Source organism: Zonotrichia leucophrys, chromosome Z (assembly GCF_028769735.1).
Source record: "Zonotrichia leucophrys gambelii isolate GWCS_2022_RI chromosome Z, RI_Zleu_2.0, whole genome shotgun sequence".
Classification (NCBI taxonomy): Eukaryota; Metazoa; Chordata; class Aves; order Passeriformes; family Passerellidae; genus Zonotrichia; species Zonotrichia leucophrys.
Genome location: NC_088200.1, coordinates 23,377,944 through 23,399,686, shown reverse-complemented (window position 1 = coordinate 23,399,686; position 21,743 = coordinate 23,377,944). Strand labels below are relative to the sequence as shown.

The 21,743-nt window shown below is 39.7% G+C and overlaps 1 protein-coding gene across 1 annotated transcript; it reads left to right on the top strand.

Moving 5' to 3' along the window:
- The first annotated feature begins 71 nt into the window (after nucleotides 1–71).
- Nucleotides 72–14,319, top strand: CZH9orf85 (chromosome Z C9orf85 homolog). The gene is made up of 4 exons (XM_064735793.1): nucleotides 72–208; nucleotides 10,319–10,425; nucleotides 12,607–12,720; nucleotides 13,512–14,319. Exons 1-4 carry the CDS (start codon nucleotides 107–109, stop codon nucleotides 13,687–13,689), a joined length of 501 nt encoding a protein of 166 aa, XP_064591863.1. The 5' UTR covers nucleotides 72–106; the 3' UTR covers nucleotides 13,690–14,319.
- Nucleotides 14,320–21,743: the final 7,424 nt, after the last annotated feature.

The following is a 21,743-nucleotide window of genomic DNA, read 5'->3' as shown; positions in this document are numbered from 1 at the left end:
GGCGGGGCCTGGCGGGCCTCAGCGCCAATGGGGGCGCAGCCGGGGCGGCACCGCCCAGCGCGGGCGGGCCGCGGAGCGGTTCCGGGGCACGCGGCGCCGGCCCGCGATGAGCTCGGAGCGGGGGAACGTGTCCCGCACGCGGCCCCAGCGCCACCAGAACGCACGCGCCTTCAAGAACGACAAGTACGACACCAGCGCCCGGTGCAAGGTAAGCGGGGGCGGGCCCGGGGCAAGGCAGGCGGGGGCGGGCCCGGGGCAAGGCAGGCGGGGACGGGGCCAGGCCGGGACACACGGGCCCGTCCCGGCCTCAGAAGCCGCCCCTCTGCAGGCGATGCAGCTCTTGGGGCCGGAGCCCTGGGAAGGGCGTCTTGCCGAAAGCGTGGGCAGGTCCCCGCACGGCTTCTGAAGCCATGCCCTGTCCCTGTGAGGTCTGGTGCCAGGTCCTGATGGGCTTCGGGATCGCAGAGGAAGTCACGAGGCGCTGGATGCCGAGGGACCGTTTCAGGGATGGAGATACCTTTGGCCCGGCTCCGCCCGCACCAGGCGCAGTGCTGCTAAGAGAGAATCGTAACAAGACATTTCAGACAGTTGTCACTGTAGGCAAATGGGTAGTGTGAGACTTGAATCATACTTATGACATGAAAGGACCTCGTTAAGCCAAAGAATTTTAAGAGGAAGACTGAAATAAAGCGCATACATTTGTGCAGTGAGTGCAGCAATTAAATGTTCAATGGCGTGTTATCCTTATGACTTCTTGAAAGGCGTTATCCATATGACTTCTTTTTTTTTTGGTTTTCTCAAAGTGTGTGACTATGTGGTCATAACTCAGAAATCTTAATGTTTTGAGAGCTACGTTTGGACAACTTTCCCCTATCCCACATAAATACCCAGCTTCAGTTGGCTTACGTTTGAGATAACTTTCATGTGTGCTTTAATTTCTTTTTTTAAAAAGGGAGCTCTTTTGATTAGTTAAATAGAAAGGGGCGTTCAGCTTGTCTTGTCAGCACTTTTGCTACAAAAGTTATCATCTTCACTCTGTTGTTCCAGAAGACTGTTTTGTCTTTTTTGGTACTAAGCAGGGAAGGGCAAACGGTCTACAATAGATTCTTGAAATACACTCTGTGCTTTTAGTTTTGGTAACATAATATGTGGAAGGGGCTGAAAAACACGGAGGATGAACAATCTAGGAGAGTTTATCTGGTGCTATTGCTGTCATATCAATATCCCTTTAACTGAACCTGCCTGGGTTGTTAAAAAGAGCTAGGAGGAGGGAAACAAAGCAGTAAGTTAAGGCCCTGATGCTAAAGAGGGAGGTTTGGGTTTTTTGTGAGTTTGTTTTGGTTGGTTTTTGAGATGTTTTTTTTTAGGACCGGTTCTGCAAGTTGAACTTGCAGGCTGCTTTCCTGGGATTCTAAGCAGTGACAGTATTATTTATCGTATGAGTCAGTGCATGACCTCTGATAGGAGAGTATTTTCTGTCTGGTACAAACACACACACACAGAGAAATGTTGTAGAGAGCTGGTCTATCAAAAAAGTTTTCAAAGAGAAACTGAATTTTGGTATCTGTTTTGTAACTGATGTAATTACTTTAATACACACATGACTGTTTTTCTGTTTTTCTTTCCTTTGAAAATAATTGATATCCTATAGAACTGGCTACACCATGTCATGCACTCAAGAAAATATTTTTTTTTTAATGTGGCCAAGGTTAGCTGTGGACGTCTACTTGTCTTTTTTTTTCTTTCCATTTAAAGCAAATTGTTAATTTTCTCTCTGTTCCTGCTGGTTCATGGAGAGGGCTGAGTGTGTGGAAGTAGCATCCTGAAGAATGTGCCTCGTATTCTGGGGTTAGGTAATGTTTGGTAAGGGGAAAGGATACGTTTCTTTTTCTTAGGGCATGCTGTCATGTACAAATTCAAGTCCTAAGGTACTGCCGTGTTTTAGGGATTATATTCCCCAGTTTAGTGTTGTAACTGAAGCACTCTAAACCATGCACCACTCACTCATCCCTCCCCCTACCTATCTCCCTGCATAGCCCTGGAGAAGAGAATTGGAGGCACAAAAGGCAAGGATCACAGGTTCAGATAAGGACAGTTTACTGGAAACAGCAAATGAAATAAGAAAACAGTCACAGCAATAGTGTAGAAGAGATGATTCACACACAGGCGTTCACTATGTGGGGCTCCTGGCAGTACCAGACCACACCATGCTATGTGCCCCCACTCCTGCAAAATAATGTGAAGTGGTATGGAATAACCTTAATGTCCTAGAAAAATTAACCCTGGCTTGGCCAGCACCAGGACAGGGATACACAGGGGTCAGTATAATGATGCTAGCCCCATTTTGCTGTTTTAAAGAAGTTAGACTAGCAAAGATTAAGGGGTGATTAATGTCATAGTTTAGATATGGACTATGCTGAATGATCACGGTTTTGCATCTCTGTCTTTTGCAGTCCTGGATGATCAGATATGTCATGGATATTCAAGGTGTGATGAGGAAAAATGAAGAAATCATAGAAAGTCTGTCATAGGGACTGATAAAGGAGTGGAGCATACTTCTTTCTATTCAGTAGATCAAAAGAATGCTTAAAGCTTCTCAAAGAAAATGGATCTCCTGAAAATCACTGTTAAACATAATGGGGGGGGTTTGTGTTTAGCCTGTCTTCTGTTGTACAGGCTTCTTCTGTCTTCTGTCCAATGCAATGCTATCTTGAAAGGCTGCAAAATGCTTATCAGCTTAAAATTTGGATCCTGCTGCAATTGTACACTGCATTAGCAATGTTGAATATTTACTAGAATAGCTCCAGGTTGTACAGTGGGTGGAGTTGAGGTAGTTAATTATGGTGTTATTGCTATTTCTTTCAGTGAAGCAGTATCTGCAGAGGAAATTGATCTAATAGGATTTTGACTTTTCTCTGCTGGCAGTCATTATCCAGTTGTTTTGTTTTGGTTTTTTGAAATGTTTCGTGCTTTTTGTCCGACACTGACTGTGTCATCCATTTTCTAATCTTAGAGGCCACAGACCTGATTACTTGAGAACATGCTAGAAGATCCACCTGTCTTTCCTCTAATGATCAGTCTTTACCTACAGCATTACTACAGAATTGCTCTTGAGGCTTGTTGAGGTGAAACATCCTTGCAACAAAGTACACTGCCTCTCTACTGTATTTGGGAAACAGCTACAACAGTGCTGGAAAAGTGTGCATCTTAGGATGACCTGAAGAAGGAATAGCCAGGACAGGGTAAGACACCATCTTGTTAGTTACTGAATCTTGGAATTTGTTTATTGGCGTTTGCATTACATGGTATATTCCAGAATAGCTCTTTGCAGCACCAAGCTGAGGAATACACATTATGTTATATGAATATACATTTTATGTAAAGTATATTACAAAAACATCATGAAAACTGCAGTAGTTCTAGAAATGAAAGCAAATATCATTTAATGAGAACATTTAGAATTCCATTGTAGTAAGATGGTAAACCACAAAGTGATTCCTATTTACACTCAAAAGGACTGTTTTGTTTCTCTATTTCATTCTTTTAATTAAGATGATAATTCATATTTCCCTAAATTTCAGGGTTTATTACCTTTGAACCTCAGCTTTACCACAGTATTAATGTCAGTTACTTTTTCAGCCAGGTGCATGGATAAATCACTTGTTTTAGTTGAAACACTGGTTTAGACTGTGGGAAAGCACTAGGTAGAGAACAGCTGAGTGTAGAGCTTAAATGCTGAGTCAGTAATCATATTTTGAAACACAGAAGGGAATTAGAGATAAACCAGTGGCCGACTGGAATTGTTAGATAACCATATTGCAGTTTTTTAGATAACGTTCTTGCTGCAGCGTAGAGTAGCTTGGTAGGCTGAAGTCTACTGTTTAGCCACTCCTTTTACTCTGGATTCAGAAGTGCATTCCGTCTTGGGTTGTAGCCTTTCATGTGGGGAGAATAGGAGCAAATATAATATCTGTTCTGGACTCTATGGGGCAGAGAGTGAGAGACAGAATGTGTGGGTAGGTGCTGGAGGTGTGTCTGGTGTGTATGTATGTGACTTTGTGCATTTTCCATTCTTTCTGGGGGAGATGATGAGAGTCCTTCCAGTGCTCTCTTAAATGCTATATGCGTATGTTCCTTAAGTTTTGAAATACTTGATGAGAAAACATTTGTAGAAAAAGGATTTTCAAGTAATGCTGATACAATATGGGATCAACTGAAGCTCTGTGGGGGACAATTTTAGCCTGTGTAATGTGTACTGGAACCATGAAATCTGGCATCTGGTGGCTCAGTTTCACATTTGTCAGTCTGCAGTGACCTACTTTAACTGCTTAGTAGTCATGCGCTGGAGGTCCTGTGGAGTTTTGGTTTTTTTTGGGTTTTTTTTGATAAGTTCATTTGTTCAGAAATCCTGCATTCACCCTTGTGCTGCATTCAGCCTTACTGGTTGAAGCAGTGCCACCTGTGTTTCTGACAAGGAAGTTTATGGGTGGCATTAACATTTCACTCAGTTACAGCAGAGTGGACCACTGATATGTGCTCAGTAGAAGGAATCTGCTTTCAGTAGAGGAAACCAAAATACCCATAGGTTCACACATAATTAGAAGCTTACAAACAGATGGTGAAGCTTCTTTGAAACCCTGTCATTACATTCTACCTGTGAGCGCTTTAATGCTAGTTTTAGCTAGGGATTATTTTGTGTGCCAAGTTAGTAGGTGTAGGTGCATTCGTTTACTTTAATACATTCTGAACTGCTTTTGGCAGGTTGTTAGGTGATTTAATGTTAGGTTATGGGATCAGAGGATGTTGATTTGTTAATGTACAGCTGAATGTGCTTATAGTGTGCACATGGAGCATTTTGTGGCATCATACCTTAAGGCTGCTCAGGTATGTCTCTATTGCATAACTGTAATTTCCCTGGAGAATGTACAGATGTACCACAAGTGCTGGATGAGTTGCACTTTTCCTTGGAGCAAAGTATGCTAAAGAAAAGAGAGAGCTATTGATTAAAACAAGGAAATGAGCATAAAGAAAACCCCAGAGAAACTGCTGCAACATAAACATAATCTAACATGTTGGAGTAGTTTTCACACCAATAAATTAATTTTACACCAAGAAATTAATTTCAAGTGCTACCTCCTATTTGTGTGTGAGGCCCTGGCTACCTGCAAAAAGCTGGGTAGAAAAGTTGGAAAAGAATAATGAAGTTGACTAGCTTTTTTCAGGGTTTCGTGTGGGCTGTTGAGTTTTTTAATACCCTCAAGGAAAAGCAAGCCATTAAATGGGCAAAAGGAAAAACATATGAGTTTGTGAAAGTTGAAACAATATACAAAATATATTAAAAAGTAAATATTAATAGGAAAAGTAAGCACCAGAGGAGTTTATTTGACTTCCCCATTCTGACCAGGAACTGAGAAACAAGAAAATTTGTCTTCAGGTTTGTTATGAGAACTTCTCTCACATGCTTTTTTAGCATTTTCAAAAATCTGAAAAAACAGACTATTCAAATTTTTAATTAGGGACATCTTTCTTTACTTCTTCAAGTCTGCATTGCTTTTGAAAGTGGTGTGTTATGGGTTGTTTTGGTCAGAGGAGATGCTGAATGAAGTGTAAAAAACCACAGTAAATTAACAATTTATTTAGTAATGGTAGCACATAAATACCATGCCTTTTTTTCTGAGCAAAATAAATCTGAAAGACAAACACAAGTTAAATTCTCTAACTGCTTTCTTTACATCAATCCATCATTCTCTATTGACTTTCTAAACCAACTGCCTGGTAGGGTTGTAAAGTCTTAGTGGCTCTTGTATTCAGATATGCTGAGCCAATGGTTAATTACAACGCCTCATACTTGAGGCATCAAAATTGAGTAAAAAATACAAATTGCTGAACAAGGGGAAGATGCTCTATGTGTGCCCCTCAGAAGGAGGAAGTCAGAACTTAAAGCTGTTGTCTTTCTTCCAGTTTGTGACCTTCTGAGCAGATGCAATTGGAATAGCTGCGTAAGATTTGTGCTATTACCATGCTGAAGCTTCCAGGCATCTTTATGCCTGGATCAGGATACTTAAAGTGATTTTTGATGCACATAAATGTGATGACAGAATCATATAATGGATGGGGTTGAAAGGGACCTTAAAGATCATCTAGTTGCAAACCTCCTCTAGTCCTTCTGCTAGCAAGGGTGGTCCACTTAGTGGCCCTTCTTTGGACTTGCTCTGATAAGCCCATGTCTTTCTTATGTTATCTCATCATCCAGATCTGAATGCTTATGTGGTGTCTCACAAGAGCAGTGTGAAGGTGCAGAATCCTCTCTCTTGCACTGCTGGCCAGATTTATGGGCTGCAAGCTGCTAACCCATGTTGAGTTTCTCATCCACCAACACCCACAAAGTCCTTTTCTGTGGAGAGCCTGGTTTAAGCATGGCTTGAAGAAAGAGGCCATGAAGGTATTCAGCTGAGGGAAATATAGGGGCCTGCTGTAAAGCAGCCTTTCCCAGGCTTGATCCTGTAAATAATTAGGTTCTCAGCCACCTTTTATATAAACAACAAGATTCTCAGACCATTCTGTCCTTGGCTGCTACTGGGAACAGACAGCCAGTCTGGGAATAGATATGAAGGTTTTGAGAACCTTTCATATTATGTTGGGAATTTAGCTGCTAGAGACTGGAAAAGTACAAAACCGTGGCTAATTCCAAGTCCTGCACCTGTGTTGATAGCATGTCCTTGGCCCTAGCTGTGGTAGGATAACAAACAGTGGAAGAGACATGAGAAAAGAGAGTTGTAACCCCTAAGGAATGAGGAAGAGTTTGTGGTATAGTTTAACCAATAGATTGCTTAGCTTACAGAATATTCATAAGCTTATTACTCACTGTATAAGTGTCTGATGCTCTCTTCAATAAACGGAATTTGCTTATCACTCATATTGAGTGTCTGAGTCTCCCCTCACCGACAAATGGCTCGACCCCAGCAAAGGCCTCATTTTCTCTCCGACACTTTTCCTCAGAGTACTCCTGTCCATTTTCCACCCACCTTGTATTTGTGCTTGGGATTGCCACAGTCCATGTGCAGGACTTTGCACTTCACTTGGCCTTGTTGAACATCATGAGATTTGTACAGGTTCACCTCTCTCTGCATGGCATCCCTTCCCTCCAGTGTGTTGGTCACTTCATACAGGTTGGTGTCATTGGCAAACTTGCTGAGGGTACACTCAGTTCCACTGTGCAAATGCCTTCTACATGTCCAGGGAAAGCAGGTTTTCTGCCTCCTGTATCCCTCCTGAGAGGACCCACATTTTCCCAAGTCTGTCTTTGATCATTGACATACCTAAAGAACCTTTTTTTTTCTTACCCTTGACATCCTTTACTAGATTTATTTCTGCCTGTACTTTAGCTTTCCTAACCATCTCCTTGGTTCCTTGGCTCGATTTCTGTGTATTCCTCCCAGCCTACTTTCCCCTGCTTGCACCCTCTGTGAGCTAGCTGTTTAAGTTTCTCTAGGAGCTCTTTGTCCACCCATGCAGGCATCTCAGTTTTCTGTCTTGACTTCCTCTTTGTAGGGATGCATTGCAATTGAACCTGAAGGAGACAACTGTTCAGTATCATCTAGCTCTTTTGAGCCACTCTTCTGTCCACAGTTCTAGCCCATGGCATTCTACTAAGGAGATCCTTGAAGATGCCAAAGTCTGTTCTCTTGTGGCCTTCTTCCCGAGCTCCTCACTGCCCCAAGGTCCTTAAAATCCACTGCTTCATGGTCACTGCAGCCCAGGCTGCCCTCGAGTTTCACATTCACCAGCTCCTCCTCGTTGGTGAGAGCAGGGTCCTGCACAGCGCCTCTGCTTGTTGACTCCTCTCTCACTTGGAGAAGGCAGTTGTCATCAGTGTAGGTGAGGAACCTTTTGGATTGCCTGTGCCCTGCTGTAGCGTCCCTTCATCTTTGGCATCTTCAGCTTTTGGGATGGTCTGTGTTTCAGTTTGATTGGAAAAAGAAGAAAAAAGAAACTCATCCCTGTGTGATTGTTGTGTATTCTGGAGCCATGTGATGAGAGTGTTGGGGTGGGGAAGAGCTTTATAAAGTTCCATGAGCAATGACTGTGTATATTTCCTTGTTCCATAGCAAATATTAAGCAGAATTTTTAATAGGCTGCCTGTTTGATGAACTTTGGATTTGCTTCAGATGAGAGATTTCTGAAGTAGTTTCTGATCATTCTTCAGGGTGTGCAGTCCTGAACACAGGGTCTTGCATTCCAGGAGCTTTAGGCTTTCCTGAGCCTGCCCCTGGATCACTCCATGGCACAGCTCCCAACCCCAGCCCCAGCTGTGATGTCAGGATGTGTTAAGGGAATATACATAATTTTCATCCAGGAAGCTAACTGCTTCTTTGGAAGAGCAGCCATCTCCCTTCAGCTTAAGCTTCTGCAGTCTTTTGACTTTCATTGGATTCTGCCTTTAGCAAAACTAAAACCAGCTGGTAACAATAAATGTATCCCTACCTGGAAAAGCAAATTACAGTGTATCTTCCTGGCCTCCTGCAGTCAATGCAAGTCCGGGAAGTGAGGGGGAGCTCTGGGAAGTTCATTCTAGTTTGCACCTTGTGGGCTATAGTGCCTGGAGCCTTGCTTCATGCTGGTCAAGTGCTGAAAACAAGGCTTGTCTTTGAACTGCATGAATTTTGAAAGACTGAACACAGGCACTGCTCACAGTAGTTTGAATTGCAAGATACTGAATTGTGAGATATTAAATCGCCTTTAACAGTTATCTACCTAATGGGAACTTAATGATGATTTTCTTCTCTCAGAAATTCTGCACATTAAGTGTTTGTTGGTATTTTTTGGAAAATATATCCATAATGCAGCAGAACCACAACTTTCTGTATTCAAAATTCAAGCAGTGTGCAAAACCTTGTTTGGATGACTTCTTAATATGCCAAGTCTGTATTTGATCATTTAGAAAATAATTTTGTTTTAACTGAAGCAGCCAGAAACCACACATTCAGTTAACCACACCACAGGAAAACTCATTTTGAATGAGCAAGTTTAATAAAAAAGGAGACAATGGAACATAAGTCGCAGAGTATAGTTTCACTTGAAAGTAGCATCTCCTCTGCCATATAAATTTTTTTTTAATAGAATAGGATACTGAGTTTTTAAAGCTTGCCTTGTTCTTTTGGTCTTATGTATTGAAGTAGAGCTTTGTGGAGTAGTAAGAAACTCTTGTGAGTCATAAAAGCAGGAAATTACTTCAGAAGATGCTGTATTCATAGAATATTTTTTTTTCAGTTTATTTGTGAAAGAATAACATCAATTGAAGTCCAGATTAATGCAGAATCGCTCCTCTTAAGTATGCTAAGAAGTAGATGTGGTTTAAACAATTTTAATAATGCAATGTTGATGTGGTAGCCATTTTTAAACCGTCTTAAAAAATACATTTTTTTATTATAAGAGGTTTTTAACCCTGAAATTTCTAGTTTTAAATTTCTCAATTAACTTGAACACCCATATGATAGACAACATTAGTGCTGGCATTCTTAAATAGAGAAGAAATAAAAGTGGATTGAGTTTACAATGACATAGCTTGTTATTTAAAGTAAAAGTGTGATTTGATACCTTTTCCCATCTCAAAATAACTTCTCTTGTGGAAATAATACTAGCCAGTTGACATTTTATATTTCTGAGAAAGCTAAACACAAAATGTTGTAGGAGATATTAAGGTAAATTTTTCATTGTCTTGAAAATATACCATGGTTTAAGTTACCATTTAAAAAAATTATCTTAGATGCAGAGAGCAAAAATATTTTTCATAAAGGAAGGCTAGGATTAGAGAGAGATTGAATAATTTGACTGCAAGTAGTGTGTGGATTCTAGTTTGTTGTTATCTGAGGAAAAATCCTGAGACTACTTAAACTATGTAGTACAGTGATAGCTTGAGCAATAAGTTAAATGCTACATCTTGTAAGTTGTCTTCTTTGGACAAAAGCTGTGTATTTCAGGGCTTATTTGTTCTTTTATCCATTTTGTAAAATTTCTAGAGGTGAAAATAATTAAATACCTACAGTAATCAATTCTCAGCACTACAATAACAGAAATAAGTATGAGTATTAAGATAATTAAAATAATCATCATCATCATCATCATCTATTCTTTAATTTCAAGGTATCCTTTCCATTGAAGAAAATCTGTAGACAAAGTATATGAAAACCTTAATGTTAGTACCAAGCAAACATGTTTATAGTACTGTATCAATTATAAGATGGGTAAAATACTTGCTAAGCAAGATTTTACTCTTTACAGCAGGAAGTCATCAATGTATTTTTTTTTACTTATTCAGAAAATAAATGCTAAGCTTCATGATGGAGTGTGTCAGCATTGCAAAGGTATCTTGGAGTGGCGAGTAAAATTCAGAAAGTACAAGCTACTGACAAAACCTAAAAAATGGTGAGTAAATATATTTTTTGTTAATTGTTGGTCATGTAGTTTGTGAGCTTTTGGAAAATATTCTGGCTTTGGAAACTCAGAAGAAGCTGGTATTATGCAATGTTAATTTTCTAATTCTGAAGTCTTTTGTTGCAATCTTCTGAAAAGGAGACACAGAGGAAGAGCAGCTGCTTCCCTCTTTGCTGTTAAAACTGGTTGAACTGTGGACCCGTAGGTTTCCAAGACTGTCACTGTCTTCCTGAACAAAAAGTCTTACTGACCATGTTGTAACACAATTTTCTAAGGTCTTGTTTCACATCTGTATTAGAGGGATCTGCACATCTCTTGACTTCTCTACTTTGCTAATGTTTGCAATTCATGCATTTCATTACCTCTTAGCATGTTTTCTCCTTTTCTGTAAGAAACTATAATCCTAAGTAGCAAATGTTGGCATTGTTTGCATGGAGTTCTGTATTGCTTGTTTTTGTGTAACTCTATGGCAAAGATGATAAATACTTTAACCTATCACAAACACATAATTATTTTAGTTTTCTGAAGGAGATGCTCTCTGCTTCCTTCTTATTTGCTCTGTTGCAGAGGTCCTTACCTCCTGCGGTAGCAGACACAGCAGTGTTTCAGCAATGAAACACAGAACTCAGAGAAAGCACAGCTGGGCTGTGCGCACAGTACAGCCAGGTTTGTCACAGTAGCTTGTATTTTGGTATTACTAACCAGTTTCACCCTTTCATGTAAAGAATAAATGATTAGGTAGAAGGCTTGCTGAATAAAAAATAAGAATTCTATGTTCTGTGCACCACAGATGAAGTTGGGTTTTCCACTTTTTTCCCAAATAACTATGTTATTTGTGCATCCTGTTTTGGTTTTTTTTCCCAAAGGGAAGAGAGGAGGCAAAAACCCCATGTAAATTAGGGAAGCATTGGACAGCTTCTTAATTGTTCTAAACAACTGTTTAAAGAATTGTTTAAACAACTGTTTTGAAGAACTGTTCTAAATGTTCTGAAGTGACATTTTAGAACAGCAGCTTATAAAAGAATATGTGATGTTCTCTCTCATATTTTTGAACTAAGAAGTTGTTTCTCAGAGCATTCTGACTTTACAGGTCATGATTTCTATGCCAGCAGTACAATGGCTGGGTGAGCCATTGTTCTGAAAGGACAAGACTAGGAAAATTTTTAACATATGAAGCTTTTGGGTGAAGTGAAAGCATAATAGACATTAAAAATGTGACAATTTAAAAAAAATAATCTTTATATTGCAAAAGATGGGGATGGAGGACTTCCCTGTACCTCAATTAATACCTCAATTATTTTTAGTTTTGTAACATCTTTAAAATTATGAGTCTTAATATAACCACGAGTATTCCCTACTTTACTTCTGAGTGTTTAATTATTAGAAGTCAAACTATTTAAAAAAAAATATATAGATCTGCCTTGCATTGGTATTGCCTCTGTTTAGTAAGACATGTCTGGGAAGAGCTTTTGAGGCATTAAAAATTACTGTCAAGAGATCAGCATTACATGGGATATATTGTTCCAGTTATGTTCTCCAGATATACAAGGCTTTGGAAATGCCAGCTGAATGTTAAGCCATAGAATTTTGGAAATTACAAAATCCACAGAATATTATCACATTTTGAAAAAGAATAGCCCAAGCCCTCTACCTTATCAGGTTGGGTTTGTTGAGAATACTATTCCATGCAGGCTTATGTTCATAGAAAACAAAGTCTAGCACTCACTCAGTTTATATTCTGAGAAGTTCAAGAGGAAGTCATTTCAGTGTTGCAGCTGAAAGCTTTTTATTTGTAAAGTCCATGTACTTTTTTATGCCATATGCTGCTTTTATCCTTAAACTGGAAGTTGTGCAATTTTAAAGTAAAAACTGCCTACTGAAATGAAGGGAAATGTTTATTCTGTCAACTTAAATATAAAATTCTTTATTTAATGTTTCTTTCTCAATACTTGTTTTATTAATTCTTCCTGAGGAAAGTAAGGGAGAGAGGTGAATGGCAATGATTTTGATTATGCTACTTGATAAAACATTGAGTGTTTAATCTGAAATCAGCCGAAGATGTGTTGTTCCTCTTTTGAGTGTTTGTTCCTCTTTTGTATATTGTATTTGAACACAGAATGTTTAGTAAATGTCCACAATATTTTTTGAATCATATTTTCTTTCTCTTCACAGTGTGAAATGCCTCCAGAAGACTGTAAAAGATCCTTATCATATTATTTGTCGACCATGTGCTGGTAAACTAGAAATTTGTGCTAAGTGTGGGAAACAAGAAGAAATAGTGATTCCGTAAGTAGCTCATAGAGTACATAGTTTCAGTCCTGTTCTGATAATTCCCCTTGTAATAAGCCTTGTTTGGAAACTGCCAAGAAGCTGTCATAATTTATGCCATATTCTCAATTATCCCAACATGAATCAGTAGGAGTAATTTTCCTCACTTTCTTCAGATGCAACTGGGGCTAAAATGTTTATTGATGTTAGTGAGGCTGAGGCAGCAAAAGTCCTACTTGGATAAGACATTTTAGCACCAATGGGTAAATTGTATTTCTTCTTAACAAAGCACTTCAAAATGGGTTTTTTGTGTAGAGCATCATAAAATATGCACAAGCCGCTTTACTGTTTGCATTTTGGCTGCCACTTGATGATTCAGTTACTAGTGAACAGAAGAACTAAACAAGGACTGATATTAAGCACAGTTACCACGGTACATTTAGCAGGCTTTTGACGTTGTTTACTGGTGCTCTCTATTGAGCATGACACATGAAACATTAATTTAGTAGTTTGTGACAACAATCCAGCAGTTGCTTGCTTGGTCAAGCTGTTCAAATATTTACTTTTCTTTCTTTGCAGTCTCTTCTGTACTAAATACTATTTTATGCATACTTTACTGTGTTTTATATCCTTCCTATTTAGTGTGAAGTAACTTTAGGGACTTTTATTGCCCCTCCTCCTTCTTCCCATCTCCTGCCATCTTCCATCCTACATTGGGAGGGAATGCCAGGAGGATATTCTATCCTCCATCCCATTCTTGTTGAAATTCCAGAAGTGGGTGCTGATAATATCCCTCTTGCTTTCTACAGGATTGATAAAGGACAAGACAGAACTGACAATGAGACTTCTAAAGATGGCCAAGAGAGCACTAAATTGAAAGATGAGCTGGATTTTAATACAAATTTCAGTAGTGCAGACAGTGATGAAGATTCTGATGTGCTTGAAGAACAATTTAAAAGTATGAATTTTGAAAAAACAGAGAGCTAAAAGGCTGTGTTTATGCAAGAGTTTATATGCCATCAAATGTGGTAAACCAGTGCTTGCCCTTAAACTGCTCCAAACCCTGATTAGACATCTAAGATCCTTGTATGTTAATTTTGGCATTGTGTATGATGATGCATGTGGGGATTTATATTAATACACATTTTTATGTATTAGGAACAGAATTTCTTTGAAAATATTCAGAAAATATTCCATTTTCTATCTGTAAGCATGGTTATTTATTTCATACATATAACAACTTCCTGTTTTTATGGAATAAAGTCTCTTTGTGTAATTGTTCGAAATTCAGTATTATGTGACCGTCGGAAGTGTTATTGCTACCTGGAAACCTGCCTGAAAGTCTAGAGTAAGCATAGATAGGAAGAGCTAAAGCAGCTATAGTGGTTTTCTGAAGGAAGAACTTGCAGCATGCTGTCAATGAGTTTCCAAATGGGGTCTTACCCTAGGCCAAAGATTTTGTTCATTTTTTTTTCCCCACAAAAAAGAAACAAGTGTATAAATGCCATCACCAGTACAGTTCATGAACAGTTAAAGCTTATTTACCATGTATTAAGTGTGCATTACAGATTTCTGACCTTTTTGCTACCAATATTTTGTAAAGAAGAAACCTGCAGGCTTTAGAATTTCTCATCACACTTTCGTTTCATTTTCAGAATTCAGAGATTCATCTGGATCTGATGTCGTTTTCTCTGATATGAAAAGACTTGCATAATGGAGTGATGCATATAAAGTTACTCCCTTCCCAGTTTCTATTCCAGTGTTGATTAAGCGATACACAGAACTTAACTGAAGTTGCAGTAACTGTCTTTACAGGATTTAGGATGGTTTGATTTCTTTTGTCTTCCTACTCTTTACATTTAACTAGCAGTATATATATAAATTAACCTATGACAATATGCTATGCCACATCTGCTTTGCTGCTTTGCCTGATTTGCTGTAGTGAGCATGGAAAAATTTGATTCTCAAACTACATTTTTCAAATGCTCTGTGAGGAAGTTCAGCTCTGAGGTTGTTGCCCATCCCTGCCTTGGAATGAAGGAAATACTGAAACTTGATTCTTTGGGTGCAGATAAGCACCTGATGTCTGTCCTGTCAAGCTGGAAAACACCAAGAAGTGTTCAGTGGCAGAAAAGGATTTGTCAGGTGTATTCAGAAGTGTTGGATCTGAAGGTTATCTGGAGGTTTCACTGACAGATAAGTCCTCCCAACAGCACAGCAATGACCTCTGACTAACTTAGTGTCACATCTGTTGTCCTGCCCATTGACGTCAACAATGGCAGAGTAAACAAGGAATATCCCATGCACACACTGCAGATGACCAGGTAGGAGGGTGCATGGAAGGAAGTTAATAAGTAATCTGGATTTAGCTTCAGAAAGGGTGTCTCTGAAGGGAGAACCAAAAGTGAATTTGGCTTTTGAAAGTGCCATACATATGGGAAATGTTCATCCAGTTGGAAGAATTCATAATGGCCTTGTTCTTTGTTAAAGGTGAGAGGAAATCCTGGAATGATAGGAAAGCATGTGATGGAACTGGCAGAAGCTGTATAATGAGAAAATAAGAGGAAGAATTCTCTTCTCATAGTGGTGACAAAACCTGTCAGTACCAGGAGCGAGCAGAGTGACAGAGATAAACAATGTGTTGCAACACAGTGCAAAAATGTTTGTACAATGGGAAAGTCCTGTGAAGGCTTCATGTCACATTCCTGATGCTCTGTTCAGAGCTGGTACTATAGCTGATGAAACTGTGCTGTGGGTGAGCACAGCTGCAGTGTTGGCTGGGCTGGTGTTAGTCCAGCCTGTCTGCAGACAGTTTTGGTTCCGGCAAGCCTTCTGTCTTTGGTTGTAGCTGTGGCTGAAGGATATATTGCTGGAAATAATTTTTGCACACCATTTAACATGGTGGTTGTCATGGTGGTGAGTCAGCTTATAAAATGGCAGCTTTGCAAGGGAAAAGGAGTTTGCATTTTACTGAAGTTTAGGATATATTTGGAACTGCATTAAACTATTATAACTCATGCTATAAGAGTTCTGGGTATCAGGAGTTTGGTTTTGTCTCTTTTTGAGGAACTTATTGAACAGAGAATAATGTGGGAGTGGGCCCCTTTAAATACTGATCTTCAGTATAATCATATAGAAATGAGAATATTTTTTAAAAGGTGATAAAAAGTCATCAAAGATTTTTTATATCTTTGGGGTAGTCATCTAGATGGAATGATTTTTAGTTTTTAATTGAGATTTTGAAACTTTTCCGCCTATTCTTTCACAAATAATAATGAATTTGTTTCTATAAACATGAGAGGAAATGAAAAATACCACAGTGCGTGCAGGATACTGAGATGCAGTTTAAACAGTGTGACTGATCGGAGGTTCCAGGATTTGTCTGGACCTTGCAGTGCCTCACCAAGTACATTACTGAAGAAGAAAATGATAGATGTTAATTAGTCATCTGAAGAATACTTGATGCATCACTAGTGATGCAGTGATGTCGCTGACAGCTGAGTTCCTGTTACCAGGTTGCCCTTAGGAGGGTCATTTGCCATGACTCAACACTGAAGTAATTCATGAGGTTGTGGACTGCCGGTATGTGTGAGGCAGGCATGCCAGATGATTCTTACTCCACAAGGGGAAATGCTCATCATAGCTGGAGCTGCCAGAATTCAACATGCTTGACTTGCACACATTTCTGGGAACCAAATTCCTATGCATAAGGATTTCTTGAGACAACCTGGATTTATTGCAGAATGATGAGAATCTGATGTGGACACAGTGCTACATTCTAGAATAATTCCTTAACAATCTTCTTTGTCAAAGTTCACAGGCATCTCTGAGACATCCTATCATCAAATGTTTTGCAGGATCAGGTAATGCAAAAAACATTGCCCCATGATTTTACTTCCAGTTTTGCATGGGCTGAGCTCTTCTATTCTTGTTTTAGCTACTCGTTAATCTGTATTCCTCCAAAATACTGTAATAATACCAGCCTCTGAAGGTTTATAGAACTACCAGTTAATTAAGAAAAGTACAGCTTGCTTTCTCCCTGTAATGGGCATGTACTTGGATGTGGAGATGTAAATCACAGCATTAGCAAGGAAAATAGAAGAAAATATTGCAGGTCATCAAATGTGAGCCACCTTGTAAACCTCTAGCCCTATAATTATGTATGTTTTCTTTGTTTAGGAGTTCTCATAAGTAAATGTATGCTGGTAGAAAATGCAAAACTAAGTGATTATTGGAAGCATCAGCCTGACTTACAGAGTTAATGAGGAAAGCTTTGTAAGTGGCAGGGAGAGATGCTTTTCTTTATCAGATGTTTAGGGAGCTGCTCACGCAAACTCCCTAAACATTAAATAGGCATTAATTTCTTGCCTACATTTCATCTGAAAACTAATACAATTCAAAACTCTTGGTGAAAAACAATCCATGAACTCTGTATACATACTCATCACATAGAGTGAGTTTGTAAAGTAGATTCCTAAACTTTGAAACTGTTGAAGTGAGATCTTTCTGTGGCTTGATAACACATTTGCAGACAAATTATCCGTAACAGACTAGAAATAAAATATTTGGCTTATTTCAAATAGCAAACTTTCCTGCTGGAGCCCCTAAAAATAGTTAAGATGAAGTCACATTAAAATTATCTCTTTTTTTTTCTGAAGCCAATAAGAAAACATCTATTTGTAATAATGGGGGTAATACTCATAATTCAGTCATCAATAATAATTTGAGGACATGAAAACAAGAGCCAAAGGCTCCTGCAAGGAGAGATTTTATCTGAAGAATCTCTCCTTGCATTTGCCTCTGTCATAACGTCAGAAACCCAAATTGAAGGGATTAGACATATTCTTATAAGTGCTTTGAAAACAGCACTTAATAGTTTAATAATTGCTTTTAAACTGCATCAGAGAATACCATGTCTTTATACAAAAAACAAAAAAAGGTTTATGCCTGTTACTGAATGACAGCACTCACTTGAAGTCTCTCTTTTAAGGACATCTTGCATTTTTCGGCCTCAAGACAGTAATATCTCTTCTTCTTCTTGCACTTGACTTGCAGTTTCCCTAATTTTATGTGAGCAAATATGACACAGTGTGTCAAAACTATCTATGAAAAGTATCTATGGGGTAATTATTCCTAAATGTATCAGCAGTGAAACTTGTAACATTTTTTGAGTAATATGTAGTTTTAAAGCTACATGTGTAACAGCTAGATGTTTTTTCCTCCTGACTATTATGTTCCTTTTAGGGTTATTTAGTATACTTTTCCCAGAGCCGCTGCACCGTGGAAGTTTCTAGCTGCATCAGAGCTGTGCAGCCTCTGACTGTCAGCAACAATGTATTACTCCAGGTTATTCCCAGTAAGTAGAAGGAACAGAATTGATGCCACAGCTGTAAAACAAACTGGTCTACCTTGTGGGTCCACTTTGGAGATGGACTGTGTGGGCTTCATCAGACACAGGGGGAGATGGTAGATCAGCTTCTCAGAAAGAGCAGCCCTGTAGCACCCACACTACCCAAACCTTGTCATGCAAACCCAATACAAAATACAGTTATGAGGTGAATGTGAAGTGAAGTAAAGCCATGGGTCTTGGGGGGAAAAGATTAAAAGGTGCTACAATATTTTTATAGTATTAGAGAAATGCAGAATAATCCCAAAGCTTCCATATCCAAGGAAAAATAAGACCCATAAAGAAGACAACTTCTATTCTTTTAAGCAACAACAGATTTACTATTACCTACATGACAAAGATTTTAAAAGTCTCTCTGGAAATGGCTAATATCTCATTCTCCACAGAAAATAACTCTTCAGTAGCAGCTTACTCTTTCTAACAATAAGTTAGTGATAGAACCTTCCAGAATGAAGCAAGGTTGTACCTGCATTACTCAGAGAAAAGTCATAATGCAATTGTTATGTTATAAAACTGATCTTATGCTTTTAAAAGATCACAAGGAATTTGCCTAGAAAATACCTAGAAAGACTGTAGCTGTATTGCTAGAATCTCTCCATTTTAGGAAATTGTTGCCTTAAGGATTAAGCCATCCCAAACCTGTGCAGGGACCAGAACCTCTGAGCTATGGTTTCCACCGTGGTTCAGCAGGAAGTTTTTCTTTATTTCCTGTTCTTGAGGTGCATTTGCGTATTAGTAATTCTGGCATTATGAACTCTCCCTTCAAGAAACAACTGCATTTTGGGTCACCACACCTAACTAGTTGCTTCTTTCTCATCCTCATCTCATGACTGCACCTAAGGTCTATGGAGACCAAGTACAGGTACTGGCTGGCCATGTTACTTCAAAAAAATGCATTAGCAGCTGACTGCTTGTGAACACCCCTACACCCCCTCACAAAAGAACCAAAACAAAGCAAAAATACCCCACCAAAGAGTCCTCCCCCAAGTGAAATGAAACTCAAAAATCAAACAAAAAAATCAAAACAGAAATGAATAAAACAATAATAACAATATTCCCTGTTCCATGCTGGAGCACTTACCCAGGACACTCAGAATGAGTCCTGTTGGGCATTCTTGTCCCTTGCCACTAAAGTGCGCCATTAATGGGAACAGAGTGTGTGGTTCTAAAGGAAGGGTAATGCACATGCTTTAGTCTTTAAATGGAGAGAAGGGCCTCTGTCAAATATCTGACAGTGCCAAGCAGGGTTGTTCAGCCAAGTTTGTCCAAAATGCCATTTGGACAAACTAAATAGAGGCAGAGGGTGGAGGGAAGGTGGGAAGAAGGGGAAGAAGGTGTGCCAGGAAGCAGCTTGTGAGTATGGAAGTACAGAAGTTCACACAGCCTGTACTTGCCTTTAAAAGACTGATTTGGATTAAGAATCCCACTCATAGAACTGAACACTAGACCTTCACAGTGACAAAACACAGTTATCACTACTTTACCTTTGTAATTTGATACACTTTTCAGTGAGTTTTTGTTTGGGTTTTATGTTTGGGTTTTTTGAGGAGTTCAGGTGTTGTTTTGGTTTTCTTAACATTAAAGCATTTTACCATTCGTGACTCTGTTGAGTATAGATCTTTTTTTCATAGAGCTACTGCTTTAGTAGCCCTGAGTTTTGTTAGTCTGCACCTGGGGAATGTGTTGTGGCTCAACCCGAGCCAGCAGTCAAGCCCCAGCTAGTGCTTACTCACTGCCCCACCTGCAGGACTGGGGAGAGAATCAAAGGGGGAAAGGCTAGAGAACTCTTTCGTGGGCTGAGATACAGGCAGTTTGATGGGAAAGCATAACTCACACATACAAGCAAAGCCAAGTAAGGAATTAGTTGACTGCTTCTCACAGGCAGGCAGGCGTTCAGCCATCTCCAGAGGGCAGGGCCCCATGACACATGATGGTGACTTGGGAGAAGAACACCATCACTCCAAATGTCCCCCCTTTCTCCTTCTTCCTTCCACTTTATATACTGAGGATGATGATCTGGAATGTCCCTTTTGTCAGTTTGGGTCACCTGTTCTGGCTCTGTTTCGTCCAATTCTCCCTTGCACTCCTACTCTACCATTGTGGCAGCACAAAGAGCAGAAGAGGCCTTGGCTCTGTGTAACCTGCGCTCAGAAATAACAACCATCTCTGTACAATGAACCCTCTGTTCAGCACAGGCCCAAAACAGCCCCACGACAGCCAGAGTAAAGAAAATTAACTCTACCCCAGGTAGATGGTAACTCTACCTGGTTACCCCATCCTGCCTAACCAGGACAGATTGTTGTGCTCCTTCTCGAAGGTAAATTATGTTAGAAGGGAGCTTGATTTACTGACCTTGAGTAAACTATACTAGTAGTTAAGTACGTCTTCCCTAATTGATTTGACATCAAGATAGCCCTGTGGGCTTCATGTTTGACATACTTCAATGAAGAATTGGGTTCGAGTTTTTTATTTATATTTAGAAGACTGCTTTGCTGTCTTGTTGTTCCCAAAGAGAAGGTTCCCAAAACTGTGTGACAGTTGTTGCACCAGAGTATAATGCATACATAAATCATCTCAAGTAGATGCACGAAGACACAGTGACTCCTTTTTTTTTTATTTTTTTCCCCACTTAGTAAATGCGGAAGGAAGAAAGTGGAGCTGAAAAAAACCTTGTGTTTGCAAATTGGAACATTTGTTTGTCAGTGCCAAAATACAAGCTTGGTGTTGCTGCTTTTACCGACGTCCTCACGCTTCTCTCTCGAATAAGCTACCTTGCAACACCAGGTGTCACTGTAACAAAGTGAAAAAGTTTGCTCGCAAGTTAGCTTGGCGCTGCTCGGTGGTGCTCCAGGCTGAGCATCTCTGGGAGCCTTGTTTCCATTCCTCTTATCTGTTATCTTACAGGGATGTTATCTCACAGGGATGCGACCCGCCTCGGTCTGCGCGCTGAGCTGCGACCCAGACCATCCACACTTCCAGCAAGCTTTGAGGGGAGGAGCTCGGGACCAAGGGCAGGCACCTGAGCCGGAAATCCTGCTTTTAATGTGGCGTTTGTTTGTAGGGAAAGCTTAAAAGGCTGTACCTCCCAGCCTGGCAGCCTGGTTAACCCACATGCAGCTGCAGTAGCACAAGTAGGCAAGTGCTGAGTTTCCAAAAGTCAGAGCTGGCGACCTCATACTGTATGTTGGCCTCTTATAATGTGAATATTTAATTAATTAGAACATACACATGCAAATAAAAAAAAATCCACACCAACCAACCAAACAAGTGAACACTGCATAAACACAATAAATTACACAAATCAAAGGATTACACATAGTAAGATTAAGCTCAGCTCATTAATTTCCCCAGAAATCTTGGAGAACCTGGTATAGAGTTGTTGAGAGAGAAAGAAACCTAAAAATGAAAACGTACTGCCAGCATGTCACATTTAACCAAAAACTCTCATTTTCCACAGCAGCTTCTCAGGAGCAACCCTGAGTTGCTAGTTGAGAGTCATGAAGGTGTGTGTCAGAACCAACACATTTTTTCATTTTCTCTTTAATTAGGGAAAAAAGATCGTGTAGGTAGAAAAGGGAAAGAGTTAGTCTGCCTTCCTGTTATGAATTCCTTCTCAAAAATCACCTGCTCATTC

Excerpts from the sequence above, each read along its gene's own strand:
- CZH9orf85 (XM_064735793.1), top strand. The coding sequence starts at position 107 with ATGAGCTCGGAGCGGGGGAACGTGTCCCGCACGCGGCCCCAGCGCCAC. Across the intron at positions 209-10,318 it reads ACACCAGCGCCCGGTGCAAG|AAAATAAATGCTAAGCTTCA; the intron begins GTAAGCGGGGGC and ends TTACTTATTCAG. Across the intron at positions 10,426-12,606 it reads CTGACAAAACCTAAAAAATG|TGTGAAATGCCTCCAGAAGA; the intron begins GTGAGTAAATAT and ends TTCTCTTCACAG.